At 36.3% G+C, this 14,947-nt stretch overlaps 3 protein-coding genes across 4 annotated transcripts in view; 2 read left to right on the forward strand and 1 right to left on the reverse strand.

Moving 5' to 3' along the window:
* f8 (coagulation factor VIII, procoagulant component) overlaps positions 1 to 11,235 on the reverse strand; it is a 38,808-nt gene extending 27,573 nt beyond the window's left edge. The window contains exons 1-8 of one of the 2 annotated variants that reach the window (XM_079629888.1): positions 11,042 to 11,235; positions 7,884 to 7,981; positions 7,676 to 7,798; positions 6,264 to 6,476; positions 4,492 to 4,665; positions 3,230 to 3,454; positions 731 to 986; positions 475 to 655 (exon numbers count right to left, since the gene is read on the reverse strand). In XM_079629888.1, coding sequence (XP_079486014.1) covers positions 475 to 655; positions 731 to 986; positions 3,230 to 3,454; positions 4,492 to 4,665; positions 6,264 to 6,476; positions 7,676 to 7,798; positions 7,884 to 7,981; positions 11,042 to 11,190 — 1,419 coding nt within the window. In that variant the 5' untranslated portion in view covers positions 11,191 to 11,235. The remainder of the gene's footprint in view (positions 1 to 474; positions 656 to 730; positions 987 to 3,229; positions 3,455 to 4,491; positions 4,666 to 6,263; positions 6,477 to 7,675; positions 7,799 to 7,883; positions 7,982 to 11,041) is intronic. The other variant, XM_079629889.1, reaches the window with a different exon arrangement.
* Positions 1 to 14,947, forward strand: part of srp72 (signal recognition particle 72) — a 253,770-nt gene that overhangs the window by 187,184 nt on the left and 51,639 nt on the right. The window lies entirely within an intron of this gene.
* arl9 (ADP-ribosylation factor-like 9) overlaps positions 1 to 14,947 on the forward strand; it is a 324,624-nt gene that overhangs the window by 167,802 nt on the left and 141,875 nt on the right. The gene's annotated exons all lie outside the window — the stretch shown is intronic.

Consider the following 14,947-nt stretch of genomic DNA (forward strand, 5'->3'; position numbering starts at 1 on the left):
TAGCTCTTTCAAAGTCTTTATTTGATAAAAAAGGTTTGGTTTTCGCTAGTAGACGCAAATTATAAAAACATGACCGTCAAAAATTTTATGCCAAAAATCATTCGGATATTAAGATCATGTTCCATGAAGATATTTAGTAAATGTCCTACCGTACATATATAAAACATGTATTTTTGTGAGTGAATGCAGCACAATCGTGAACATAAATGCACAACTTTAAAGGAGATTTTCTCAATGTTTAGATTTTTTTGCATCCTCAGATTCCAGATTTTCAATAGTTGTGTCTCGACCAAATATTGTCCTATCCTAACAAACCACACATCAATGGAAAGATGATTTATTCAGCTTCCATATGATGTATAAATCTCACATATGGCTTAGTGCGATCATCAAATCGCAGCAGTTGTGATGTAACCGTTCACGTTTTCCTTCTTTATCTGATCATCTGTATATCTTTAAATCCACATTTCGTACCTGAAACTTATCTCCCACTTCCCCTCTGAGCTCGGGACCCATCAGCATTTTCCCGGTGGTTTTCTTCACAGTGAAGGTCTTGTCTGTGTACTCAATGAAAGCCACCTTCTTATAAACCGCCCCCAAGCGCTGAGGACCTTCCCTGAACCACTCGGATGCTGCCGATGATGATTTTGAAGGCCTGAAAACATGCAAATCATCATTAGTTTCAATGAGTTTCACATTCATTCCTCTCAGGACACGCTCACAGTCGTACCGGTCGCCGCTTTGAGAAGAATAGTCCCAGTCCATCTCCTCCGCACCGATGTAATGGACCCACACTTTAGGTCTTCCCTTGGCGCTCGAGCGAAGCACGGATACAGGGCCTCCTTGCTTGAACACTACGGAGAACATGTTGTCTTCATCCTCGTCCTGATCATTCTCATCAGAATGTACCACATTTCGTTTGTCTGGGATTGGGATTGTCAACGGATCAGGGCAGATCTCAACAGTGAAGAATGCATTCATACCAGCTGGAGAGGAGAATTAAATTGAACATTAGAGAAACATTAAAACAAAGTCTTGAACAGGTTTTTCTGCTTGAATGTTGATTATTTTCCTCATATTCTCCATTGTTGCGGCGCCTCTCTTCCCAGTCTGTCAGTAACGCTCTGTTTACTTCCTGTCTCTATGAAGCCCCTCCTTCTGAAAAGCACACTGTGCTCTGATTGGTCGGCTGGATCAGTGTGTTGTGATTGGTCGAGCGCTTCGAGTGTGTTTGGGAAATGTCCCGCCCCTTACCATAACCGCCAGTTTAACACACTACTAACTAACTCAACCAGGCCCCGCCCCTTCATTCTGTGCATTAAGGCGAGACACTACAGGTGAATAGGGTACAATTTAAAAATAATAGATATCACCATGAAACTTCCTCAGTTGATTACTTACATAAGTTCATAAAAAAAATGTATTACAAGTTTTTGAAATTTGTATGTTTAATTATGCAAATTAGGTATTATCTTATTAAATATGCACACTTTTGCATATATTTTCGGTAGATAGATCTGAACATATGATGAAGCCAGGTGCAAAATTCTTTTTTCATTTTGATTACACACAAGATGTTCAGAGGGATTTCAGGATATATGCTTTCATTACCTAGGAAATCAAAATATACTGTCCATAGCCTTAAAAAATCGATTTTCGCCATATTTTTTGGATTAAAATGTCCCATAAATCAGGCCAGGAATGATTTATTAACAAATCCCTCTGAACATATCTTCAGAATACTGCTAAGTGTATAACTGGAAAGTTTGGTGTACATCGGTGCTACATCGGCTGAGATGTTTCTACTGGAGAATGACAAAAAACCCATTTTGAGAAAAAAGGCATTTAAAGATTTGTAATGTAAAAAATCATACTTTTTTAGTAGAAACAACTATTTACTGACACAATATCTTATCAAATAATTATCAACAACAATACGAACCACCTAAATCACATCAAAACTTATAAACACATCATTTATGGCCTTTAACTGAGCAGAAAAACAGTCAAAAACACACATATGAATGTCAGAGCGGGTCACATGATGCATCTGAACCAATCGGGTTGTCAGAAATTGACATCACCCAATGAGATTTTGCTTTTAGGGTTAAATACCCATTTTACTTTCACGATTGGTTGCTGATTAAAAGGAAATGACCATATTTGGATCCGACAGCATTGTACAGAAGAGAGAGAGCTTTCCAGACATGTGCATGATTAAAGGAAGCAGAGAGAGATCGCGGAGCAGCGCGTTGATTTATAACGCCAACTTTTGTTGAATTTCTGAGAAATCTTCAGACGCAAATTGACAAAGTGTAGTAAAATAAAGACCTAAATGTGTATTTTGGACTTTTTTTCACCACAAGTCTGAAAGAAGACATGTTATTGAAGACAAATAGCCCAAAAATTGACCAGTGAAAAAAAAACTATGTTTTTGCCTGCCGTGTCTCGCCTTAATTATTATAATGAGGAATATTGTGACGTGTTTGTTCCCGGAACAAACTCAAGACTACAATGGAGGCGTTTCAGGGAATTATAAAACTTAAAAAAGAGACTATGTATAACGTAACTGGTCACAAGTATGATCTTTTATTCTTCTGAAGACGTTCTCATCAGTAACTATAACACAGCATCCTATTCCTAATGAAGCTTTTTGTGCATTATCAGTTATCACTTATAGATGTAGTTTACTTTATCTCTTTTATTGTCTTTTATCATTTAACTTTTGAAGCTCATGTTGCAAAACAAATCTTACACTATACCGTTCAAAAGATTGGCGTCAGTAAGATTTCTTAATGCTTTTCAAAGAAGTCTCTTCTGCTCATTTATTTGATCAAAAATACAGTAAAATCAGTAATATCGTGAAAAATTATTACAATTCAAAATTTCGATGTGAATATATAGTTAAGTGTATTTTATTCCTGTGATCAAAGCTGAATTTTCAGCATCATTACTCCAGTCTTCAGTGTCACATGATCCTTCAGAAATCAGTATAATATGATGATCTGATGCTCAAGACACATTTATGATTGTTATCAATGTAAAAAAAAAAAAGTTGTGCTGCTTGCTTCATATTTTTGTGGAAAATGTAATGTACATCACCCACTTCACCTCATCAGCATTGAGGCATTTATTTTATCTGAGTAAGTAAGTACTGATGATATTCGGATGAGAATTTCTACAGTAAAGATTGAAAACATTGTACATCATGATATTGAAAGAGTCTCACCCGTCTGATGAGAGTGGATCTGGCAAGAGATCAGAAACTTTCCGACAGCGGACGGCTTCATCAGGGCCGTAGTGAAGGTCATGGGGGTCATCTCTACGGTTACTCGCTTGTGGTCGAACACCTTTAGCGTGTGTCCTTCAAACTGGATGCTGTGGATCTCTGGTGTGGAGCCGAGACCGATGAGATGCCAGGACACCGACGGGCTCTTCTGGCACACGCTGAGACCTGATCAGACAAGAGCAGAGACGTTTGAGAATTACAACATGTAAAGGACAACATATGTGACCCTGGACCACAAAACCAGTCACATTGGTCAATTTTCTAAAATTGAGATGTATACATCATCTGAAAGCTGAATAAATAATCTTTCCATTGATGTGTGGTTTGTTAGGATAGGACAATATTTGGTCGAGACACAACTATTGAAAATCTGGAATCTGAGGAGCAAAAAAAATCTAAACATTGAGAAAATCTCCTTTAAAGTTGTGCATTTATGTTCACGATTGTGCTGCATTCACTCACAAAAATACATGTTTTATATATTTACGGTAGGACATTTACTAAATATCTTCATGGAACATGATCTTTACTTAATATCCGAATGATTTTTGGCATAAAAGAAAATTGGATAATTTTACAATTTTAAAAAATAAGAAATTAAGAATGCATAAAAATGAAAAGAAATGTGAATTTGTAGTAAAGTGTAATTTATTTCTGCGATCAAAGCATCTCCAGTCTTCACAGTGTCACATGATCCTTCAGAAATCATTATATTATGATTGATGATTTGATGCTCATTTATTAATAATGGTTCTTATTATTACAAATATTGTAAATAGTTTCTGCTGCTTACAGTTTTTACGGATACTGCATTTTTTCAGCATTCTTTGATGTAAAGAAAGTTAAAATGAAATATTTTGTAACACTATAAAAATGTACTCTACTGTCACTTTTGATAAACTTAATGCATCTTTGCTGAATACAATTATTTAATTTCATATAAAAAAATATTATTTACCCCAAATTTAAGCAACACAACTGTTTTCAACATTATCATCATATTATACTGATTTGTGAAGGATCATGTGACACTGAAGACTGTAATGATGCTGAAAATCCAGCTTTGAATTCAGAAAATTTTACATATATTTCACAATATTAGTTTTTTTATTCGAATAAATACAGTCTTCTATCAAAAACATGAAAAAAAAAACTTAATTATTCCAAACTTTTGGGCAGTATTGTAAGAATTAACTTCGCACCTGGTAACGTAGAGTTGATGTATCCATTGATGGTGTGGTACTGGGTTGGACTGGATGTTTTCTTCAGTTTGTCTGCTCTGCCCACTTCCTGGTACCAGCTCTTACTCTCATCGAAGACAGCGAGAAACAAAATAAACTCTTTTGCCTTCCTCTGTCTCTCCTCCGTCAGAGCCTCTGAAAGAGTCAAATATTACAGGACATGTCACTTATTTACCAGCAGTCTCATTCAGTGGTTAAAGAGATGCCCTTTTAAGTCTTGATGTGTTTTCAGGCTCTACTTGAACAGGTTTTCCTGCTTGAATATTGATTATTTTCCTCATATTCTCCATTGTTGCGGCTCCTCTCTTCCCAGTCTGTCAGTAACGCTCTGTTCACTTCCTGTCTCTATGAAGCCCCTCCTTCTGAAAAGCACACTGTGCTCTGATTGGTCGGCTGGATCAGTGTGTTGTGATTGGTCGAGCGCTTCGAGTGTGTTTTGGGAAATGTCCCGCCCCTTCCCATAACCGCCAGTTTAACACACTACTAACTAACTCAACCAGGCCCCGCCCCTTTATTCTGCACATTAATTATTATAATGAGGAATATTGTGACGTGTTCGTTCCCAGAAGAAACTCAAGACTACAATGGAGGCGTTTCAGGAGTTCAGAAACTTTGGAGTGATTTTGCAGAGCTTTATCACACTAAAGAAAGCTGAACATGTAAAAAGCATAATAGGACCCCTTTAAAATGATATTTTACTATTATTATTTTTTCATATGTTTGACACATCCCAACAGAGAACGTTATAATCATTTGTTAACAAACTTCGTTACTTCAATCTCATTGTTTCAGCCTTTAATTATTACATTGTTTAAATTAATAAATTTTTAGCTAACTGGGATTTTGTATATATACATTTCTGAAATACATAACACAGTTACCTCTGATAACCTCCAGAGCTGCTGAGTCCGTAGCTATTTTTAAGAAATTTCTGAAGACGTATCTTTTTCGGCAGTACTTGATCAAGTAATACTAACACTTTCTCCTCTATTCTATCTAATAAATAAAAAAATGTTGGATTGCACTTACATACTGTTGTCCTACTGCTAGTTTAATTGCTTCTATTGTTCTCATTTGAAAGTCGCTTAAAACTGCTAAATGAATAAATGTAAATGTGATAACAGACACTATAAATTGTAATATGGACTCATGCATTTTTCTGCTGCTTTGAAACGATGTGTATTGTGAAAAGCGCTATACAAATAAATCTGAATTGAGTCACACCTGTTAAATAAAAAGCATTTAAACTGATATTTTACTTCAAAATCATAACCCTGGAGCACAAACCCAGTCTGGAGCTGCACGGGTATATCTGTGGCAATAGCAACTATACATTGTATGGGTCAAAATTATCCATTTTACTTTTATGCCAAAAATCATGAGGATATTAAGATCATGTTCCATGAAGATATTTAGTAAATGTCCTACCGTAAATATATAAAACATGTATTTTTGTGAGTGAATGCAGCACAATCGTGAACATAAATGCACAACTTTAAAGGAGATTTTCTCAATGTTTACATTGTTTTGCTCCTCAGATTCCAGATTTTCAATAGTTGTGTCTCGACCAAATATTGTCCTATCCTAACACACCACACATCAATGGAAAGCTGATTTATTCATCTTTTATATGATGTATAATCTTAATTTCTGAATATTGACCCATGTGACTGGTTCTGTGGTCCAGGGTCACACAATTGATATGTTTGACACACAGAGGACGCGAGTCACACCTGCTTTACAGATCAGCAGAGTCCCGACGAGCCCGCTGTTGAAGTCTCGCACGATGTCGACCTGTGATGAGTAAATGTAGGTGAGACACTCCGGGTCTGATGTGGTTGGTCCGGAGTTTGGGGAAATGTCCCACACGTACTTATAGTATCCGCCAGGAGGCACTGCATCATCCGCTCTCTCCTGACCAGAACTGGAGTCCTCGTACCCCGCGCCTGAAAAGCAGAAGGATGTTGAGGTTTCTCTTTACACACGATGGGGTTTTAAACCGGTCAGGATATTGCTATACATCTCAGGATATTGCTTTCATGTTGCTTTCGTTTTCCCGGGTAAGCCCTGACTTACCATATGTTGGTTTATACAACAGGAAATCACATTTACTTGAAGCACTCCTGGAATTTATTAGAATCTCTTGTAGTGTTACAAAAACAAATTCCAGAATTCCAAATGGAATCTATAATGATGAGTGAATTCCTTCCTGGCACAAATTTCCTAATGCTGTAAAAGTTAATTGTGCAGTCTGGAATTAATTATGCTTTTAACTATTCCTTCCTTAATCCGTCCCTGTTCTAGCTTGTACTATTCCTAATGATCTGTATTACTCGCACTTCTCACGTTTATTGCCTCTTTAGAGGGGTGGTTGATTATGATTTGAGTTTTCTAACTGTAGTTAGTGTGTAATGTTGCTGTTTGATCATAAACAACATCTGCAAAGTTAAGACGCTCAAAGTTCAGAGCAAAGGGAGATATTTGCTTTTAAAGAAATAGTTTTTTAAGGACTACAACAAACGGCTGGTAGGAACTACATTCCTCCCGGGTTAGTGACATCACCAACCCTAGAATTTACATAAACCCCGCCCCCTGAACACGATTTATAGATTATCAAGACAGAATATGCTAATCAATGACTAGAAGATAACTACACATAATCTACATAAATTCATCAACTAACCATTCAGAAATGTTGTTGTCACTTCTTCTTGAGTCTCTCCATCTTTGTTTGAACATAAAATGCTAAAAGTTTTAGAAATTTTCAGTGTGTGTCTGTATGAGGTAATCGAAGCTCCTAAGAACGAGCTGTTGAAGCTCCGCCCCCTGTGCCGGGAGCAGCAGCTCATTTGCATTTAAAGGGACAGACACAAAACGGTGTGTTTTTGCTCACCCTCAAAAAGTGACTTTAACATGATATATAAAAATATCTGTGGGGTATTTTGAGCTAAAACTTCACACACACACTCTGGGGACATCAGAGACTTATTTTACATCTTGTGAAAAGGGCATTACACCACCGCTTTAAGATGAATCGCTTGTTGTATTCCTCAATTGTAAGTCGCTCTGAATAAAAGTGTCTGCAAATGTCTATAGAATTCCAAGAAGATTAATGCAAATCCGCATCACATTCATTTCCATTTACCTTCCGATTGTTTCCAGTACGGGATGCCGATGGGAGAAATACTGAAAGATTGTGAGGCGAAGTTTTTGAAGTGCACCACAACCCTGTCGTTCACCACGGTTCTGATGGTCGGACCTTGAATACCTGAAACAGAAATAAATTTAACATTCTGTTCGAGTTAATTCAAAACATATTAATGTTTTTCATAAGAAGCAGGGTTTATACTGACCAGCCCATGGAGGTTTTGACTTTGGTGTTGTAAAAGTGGAATCGGTGTATTCCGTATATACAGCCTTGGTGTATTTCTGGACACCAGATGCAAATTTCCTGTTAAAAATGAATAAACTGTAACTAGCCATCTATACAATACAACACAATACACAGTGCAATACAACACAATACACAGTGCAATACAACACAATACACAGTGCAATACAACACAATACACAGTGCAATACAACAAAATTAGTTTGTTCAGTCCTGTAACTTACATTATTTAATGGGTGTACCCCAAGGTTCAGTGCTAGGTCCTTTTATTATTTATTCTGTGTATTAATGAAAACCAAACCGTTATCATCATTGTAGGATCTTAGAGAAACATAATTATTTGAGTTGTGATTATTTACATCTATTGGTCTTTTTAAATTAAAGCTGATTTTTTTTTTAAATTAACTCTGTAAACATTAACATTGCAGTTTAATTAATAATAATTAATGTTTGGCCCTGATTGTGTGTGTGTGTGTGTGTGCGTGTGCGTGTGTGTGCGTGCATGCGTGTGTGTGTCTTTGTGTGTGCGTGCGTGTGTGTGCGTGTGTCTGTGTGTGTGTGTGCGTGCGTGCTTGTGTGTGTGCGTGCGTGTGTGTGTCTGTGTGTGTGTGTGTGTGGTACTGTGTGTGCGTGCGTGTGTGTGTTTGTGCGCGCGCGTGTGTGTGTATGTTTTATTCTACGTAGGAAGTTTGTGTTATTTTATAATTTATATTCTTGTACAAAATGCATGAAATGGAAACATTTATGTTAAATGTTTTCAAATAAATAAATAAACTAAGCTTAACTAAACTAATGTAATTATACCAGATATGGTCTATTAATATTTCAGTATTGACTATGCCTCATAAAGGAAATATGCATATTCAGCAAATGATCCTCTGCGGTTTCACACTAATAAACTGTTATCACACTCCGTTCTAAAAACACCAAATCAAAGATGTTTGTTCTGACCGCATGCACTATCATGGATTGAAAATCACTACTAGAATATATCACATATAAATAACAGGAATCTGCAATCAAAAAGTAACCAAATCAAGCCATTAACTAATAATTAGAAACTTTGTTCGCTTTGCTTATGCTCTGTTTAACTGGGAGCGTAATTGAATTTTGGACAGTGCTCAAAGTTTTTGCCTTTGAATGTTGCTGGACTGAGTCCATGTCAACTAATGAAAAGAAAAGATCAAACACTTCCTCAAAGCTTCCTCATAATACTGACATTATGCTTTATGGTCACATTCCAGTTTACTCTGATAAAATACCACTGTTGTGTTTTTGAGAACACCGTGCAACAATTTGGTAACGCTTTACTTACAGGGGTGTGCAATGCATAAGATGCATAACATGACACATGTCCTTAATATGAAGGAGGTTTTATGCATGTTTATGAGCATGGCTTGACATTAACTCATTAACTAATCGCTCTCTCATCTCTCCGACAGCAAGTTGACGTACCAATCCGCGTCCAATCCCTTTACTCACTCAATTCATTTGCTCCGGATGAATATTGTTGGTGTTACAGAGCTTGAATTTCGGCGAGGGATTGCGCGCATTGAGCATCATTTTATTCATTCCCGCAGATTTTGAGCTCACACCCAAAGTGCGTGCACATGAAGACAAGTAGCTAATGAGTCCGCGAGCCAGGTCTTAAAGTGACAACAGCCTAATATCAGCTGCCAAATTATGATGATATTAGACATTATTAAAAATATCTAAATACCAATTTTTGCTTATGGTATAAATGCCAAAATTGTGGCCAGTGAAATTCTGAGTGGCTGGAAAACCATTAGCCAGAGTGGCTGGTGAGCAAAAAAGTAAATGCCAAGCCCTGTTTATGAGTGTCATACGCTCAATTATGAAATTTTTAATGCAAATATGACTTTGTTTGAGATGTCTTTGTAATGACAACTTGACATAAACCAATACATCATAACCTGGCTGTGTCTTGGTTATGACAACTTGACATTACCAACACAACATAACCTGTCTAAATATGTCATAAACTATCAGTTATCAATAATTAATTATCAAACTTGATAAATTAATTATCAAACTTAAGAAACAATGTCATTAAAGGACTTTTTAATGACAAATTCAATTTTTACCACTGTAGTTGAGGTCAAGAAAAATATTCATGACACATTTATAATGTCCTCATGAAAACCAATGTCAAAACCAACCACATGACAGTTTAATGTAATGTTAACCCATAAAGCTAAGTGGTTTCTTAAATTTGATAATCTGTCATGTTTATGACTTATTTATGACAGGTTATGTTTTCAAGTTGTCATTACCAAGACATCTCAAACAAAGTCACCCGATACGGAAATGTAATATATGACATATATGTCCCTATATCGCTAGTGACGGCGTCATATATGCTAAATATAAGACAATATATTGCTATCACATATATACATATCTCTACATATATGTTGATATAGGTTTTTAACATAGATAAATTTGCCATATTAAATGAGTATATTGACATATATTAATATGATGTATATGATTATTATTTATATAATACTGTATGTTTTGACCATATATGTCACCGATATGTTTAATTTAAATATGCCAAACTATTTACTATTTATTTCAAGTCTACAGATCAAGTCTACATTTCCACATTTCATTTAAATTTCGGTCTTATTTTCGAATCTTTTATAAATAAAATGTATTATTTATTATTATTTTACCTGTTCTTGACCAGCTCATAAAAACAAAACAAATACTACACAAATTCTGTGATAATTATATATGTGACATGTATATAAAAAAACACTATTATTCATACATAAAATATATGGGCTGGTTGTATATGTCAATTGTTCCATTTTCCAATAGGTTTTATATATGGGCATATATATTTTATATATGTGGATATATTTAATATATGTATATTTTCGTATGGGACATTTGCATTAAAAATGTCATAATTGAGCGAATGACACTCATAAACATGCATAAAACCTCCTTCATGAGTCATGTCATGATTATGAAGGTGTCATGTCAGTCTTCAAGTAAAAAAAATAATTTTTCATAAAAGATGCATGGTTTGTTTATGATAAAACTATAGTAGTGCATGTACATGTAGTGTGTAATAGTAAAAGTGCCCACCTCTGGTTTGCAGTAGGATCTGTTGTGTCTGTAAACACATATTCCCACTTGGTTTCCACTGATGCGATGAAGAACTCCAGAGTCTTCGCCAGGACACAGGAAGACTTCAGACACACCGCGAGGAAGAGGAGGAACGCCACAGCCTTCATCACTGGAGCTCAAGTTAGACACACACACACACGCTGACCGAATGTGATGCTGGGATGCTGTCAGGACACATATAACTGAGAAGTGTTTAGGGAGGAGCTTGAGCTCATGAGTAATAATGAGGGTTTGACTCATAGAAAGAGTGATGTAAGAAATGTGGAGGATGGATTGCTGTGTGTAGGGTTTTGTAAATGTCTATTTTTACCCCCTGAAAAGCTCTATTAAAAAGTCTTCATCATATTTAGTTACTTTATCACTGGAAACAATGAACAATTTAAAGCAGAGGTTCTTCTTTTTTATTCGCCCAAGGACCAACAATATTTAGTTTTTATCTGAAACCCACAATTACAAAACCATAGGCTTAAATCTGTGCTTTTTGGCTAAAAAATAACTTGGAAAATACAGATGTTATCAATGAAATATCTATTTTAAATCGAATTAAACATTTACAACCGAAGAGGAAGTCTTAGTTTTTCCAAGGAAAGTTTCTGAAAGCAGTTGTTTTTAGGTATTGACACATACATTTAATGGGATTATTGTAATTTTGGGGTGTTTTCTTTTATTAGGCCTATTTGGCGTAAATTACTACATTTCTAAGCTTTGTAGAAAGAAAGCGTCTGACTAAACAGTACTAATAGGTTATATACTTTTTGTGAATAATAGTTTCTAAGCAATTCTCTTTCTGGTTTAATCAGTGTTGAGGAACTACTTTTCCTCCAGTTCTGGAAGAGCCCTCGTTGGGTTTTATTTTTATTTAATTGGTAAATAATTTCTCGTTACTTTTCTACATGTCATACAACACATTCTGTGATATTGTCATCGTTTGATCCTAAGTTAATTGGTGTCAGACAGACAGTCAATTAAACCGTGGCACTCATTAGCCTACCTGAGGAACCGACAGCGCGGAGAGATATTATTTCTCAAGTGCGGACCGCGTCACACAAACGATATCGCGGAATTATATTATGGGACCTTTTTCACAGACTTGATTAACGCGTTGGTTTTAACGGTCATTAAAAACAAGTTTATTTTATTTTTATTTAAAAAACGTTTATGTACATTTATAACTATAGATTTGTACCTCTGGATCAAATTACAAGAAAACTAGTGAACGCTTTACGCTGCTGTGAGTGTGTTTCTAATACAGCGGGTGTGGGAGTGACGGACCGGTAAAGTTGGCATCTTTCGTTATCAATCTCTCTCTATTTTAATACTTTTTCCCAGACATTGAACATTATTCAGAACAGGGACCATCTGTAAGGAAGGTTACGGCGCCCCCTAGTGGACATTGCAGTAAGGGGACGGGAGCGAGCACGCAGAAACGTGACAATTATTTGACGTCCTCACTCACCTGATTAACCCGTAGATATAACAGAGCTGATTTTGTTATAATAAACCGAGTTGAGTTTGTTGTTTTAAATCTGCAGCTCCACCTGTGCTGGTACACAGCGCCTGTCGTGACGAGGTGGCCGAGTGGTTAAGGCGATGGACTGCTAATCCATTGTGCTCTGCACGCGTGGGTTCGAATCCCATCCTCGTCGGTTCGCGATTTTAATCTTGGAAAAACATATAGCGGTTACATAAACTGTATTTGCATGCATTTTTTTTTGTTGCTGTCTTTTTATTGTTTTTTTTTATGATAAAAGCTATTTAAATGTCCTGAATTAAACTAAGGCCTAATCCTGACTTAATCTAAGACTAGTCTTTAAAGTTAGTCATCTAATTTTTTTCCCCTTCAAGACTGGTGCTAACTTTTTTAAGTCAGTTACATAAAAAGGTAGATCAAAAGTAAGACATTACCTCTTGACTGATGACTAATTTCACAGACAGGTCTTAGATTAAGTCAGGATTAGGCCTTAGTTTAATTCAGGACATTTAAATAGCTTTTATCATAAAAAAAAAAAAACATTACTGGTGTGCATCTTGAGACAAAACAATAGCACGACCGGGTTTGTCATGACAGTAAATGGGGAAAATCGACCTAAACGCTTAAATGAAAAAGGATTTAATGAACATATATCACCATACTTTCCCAGTTAAATAAATACAGTACACCAAGACAATTGTTTTGTATTACACATTTAGTTTTAAATATGCAAATGAGGCATTCTATAATTAAATATGCACTAATTTGTATACATTTCCTGAACAGAAAGCTAGAACCTATTATAGTCCATGAGCCAGGGCCCCAAATTTGGTCCATCGGTATCATCTGGGGGGACAAAGTCTCATAGTGATTTTTGGCAAGGTATACACCCCTAGTACTAGAAAAATCACGATAGCAGTGCAGGGGTGGTAGCGAAATCACTTTTTTCAGCATATGAAGTTACTAACCCCCTAAGATAAATTCTGTTTTTGAAATCTGGTGTATATCTGGTTTAGTCTCATGCTAGGGATATTGTCAATATTCTATAATATGGTGCTTGGTATCGTTGCAAAGGGGACCTTTTAGGCTTTCATTTAAGCCCAGTACTGAATCTGTCTGACAAACACAGAGGTCACATGACTTCTTTAAACCAGAAATAACACACATTTTTTAACAATTTCTGCCTAAACTGTATGCTTTCTTTTATCCCTGTGGCATGAAAGAACACCACGGACACAAAACTCAACAACTTCAATACTCAAGGCACTCTGATGACTCAGAAAATGTATAATATACCCATACTATTTATTTATGAGAGCCTTAAATTAGACTTGTGCAGCCAACACAAGTCTTCAAAATAGAATAGAGCCAATAGAATGGACAAATAGAATACCCTATTAGTCCAGGGCCAAATGGCCTATTTATTCATGTACAGTTGTAATAAAAAGTAATTGTTTCAATAGTGTTGTCAACATAACACTTGTAAGTGGTTTAAAAAAAATTTTATATCATGTATTTTGATATTCACCCACTTTCAGTTAGAATGTCAGAAAGTAGCTCATGCACGGAATGTTGATGGATTTTGACAGTTTGATAAGGTTTTGTCAGATTTGTGAAAAGATTGTTGGTTCAGTTGACTGGTTATAACAACACTACCAACTATGCCATATGGGGAAGAGGAGGCCTGTTCCGGCGCAAAAGTTCCCTGGTGCTATTTTGCAGTTTCAAAAAACAATTCCGCCACTGACCAGGAAAAACCCAGTCTAAAGACAGTGGCGCGTTGCGCGATAGTCATATGCTATTTTAAGGGCACATGCTTGGCCATTATGTAGTGGATGAACAACACATACACTTTGATTATCTAATCTAAACCGACGCAGCAGTTTTCATTTTTGCAAATCATACATTATTACAAGGAAAAATATTAACACACGAGGGAAACCATTGTTGTGTCCATGAAGATGTGAAAAAATAGGCATAAATCTAGCTTACACATTTACCCAAATTATTATACGCCTGTTTAACCGAAGCTTATATGGGTGGGTTTCTCCCATCCCCATACATTGTCACTTCTCTGTGTTTTACAGCCCTGACGAGAACGTCGGTCTCCTCGGCTGTGAACCGCTCCTGGCGTGCGCTGGCAAATCCGTCGTTATAATAGCAATCCGCCATGGAACAAGCGCGCCTGCTCTTAAAGGTGCCCTAGAATTTGAAATTCAATTTATCTTGGCATAGTTAAATAACAAGAGTTCAGTACATGGACATGGCATACAGTGAGTCTCAAACACCATTGTTTTCTCCTTATTATTTAAATCTCGTTTTTGAAAAACACCCCTGAAAAATAGGCGAATCTCCACATAACACCAACTGTGACGCAACAGTTGGGATCATTA

This window comes from Phoxinus phoxinus, assembly GCF_949152265.1.
Source record: "Phoxinus phoxinus genome assembly, chromosome: 12".
In the NCBI taxonomy this organism is placed as follows: Eukaryota; Metazoa; Chordata; class Actinopteri; order Cypriniformes; family Leuciscidae; genus Phoxinus; species Phoxinus phoxinus.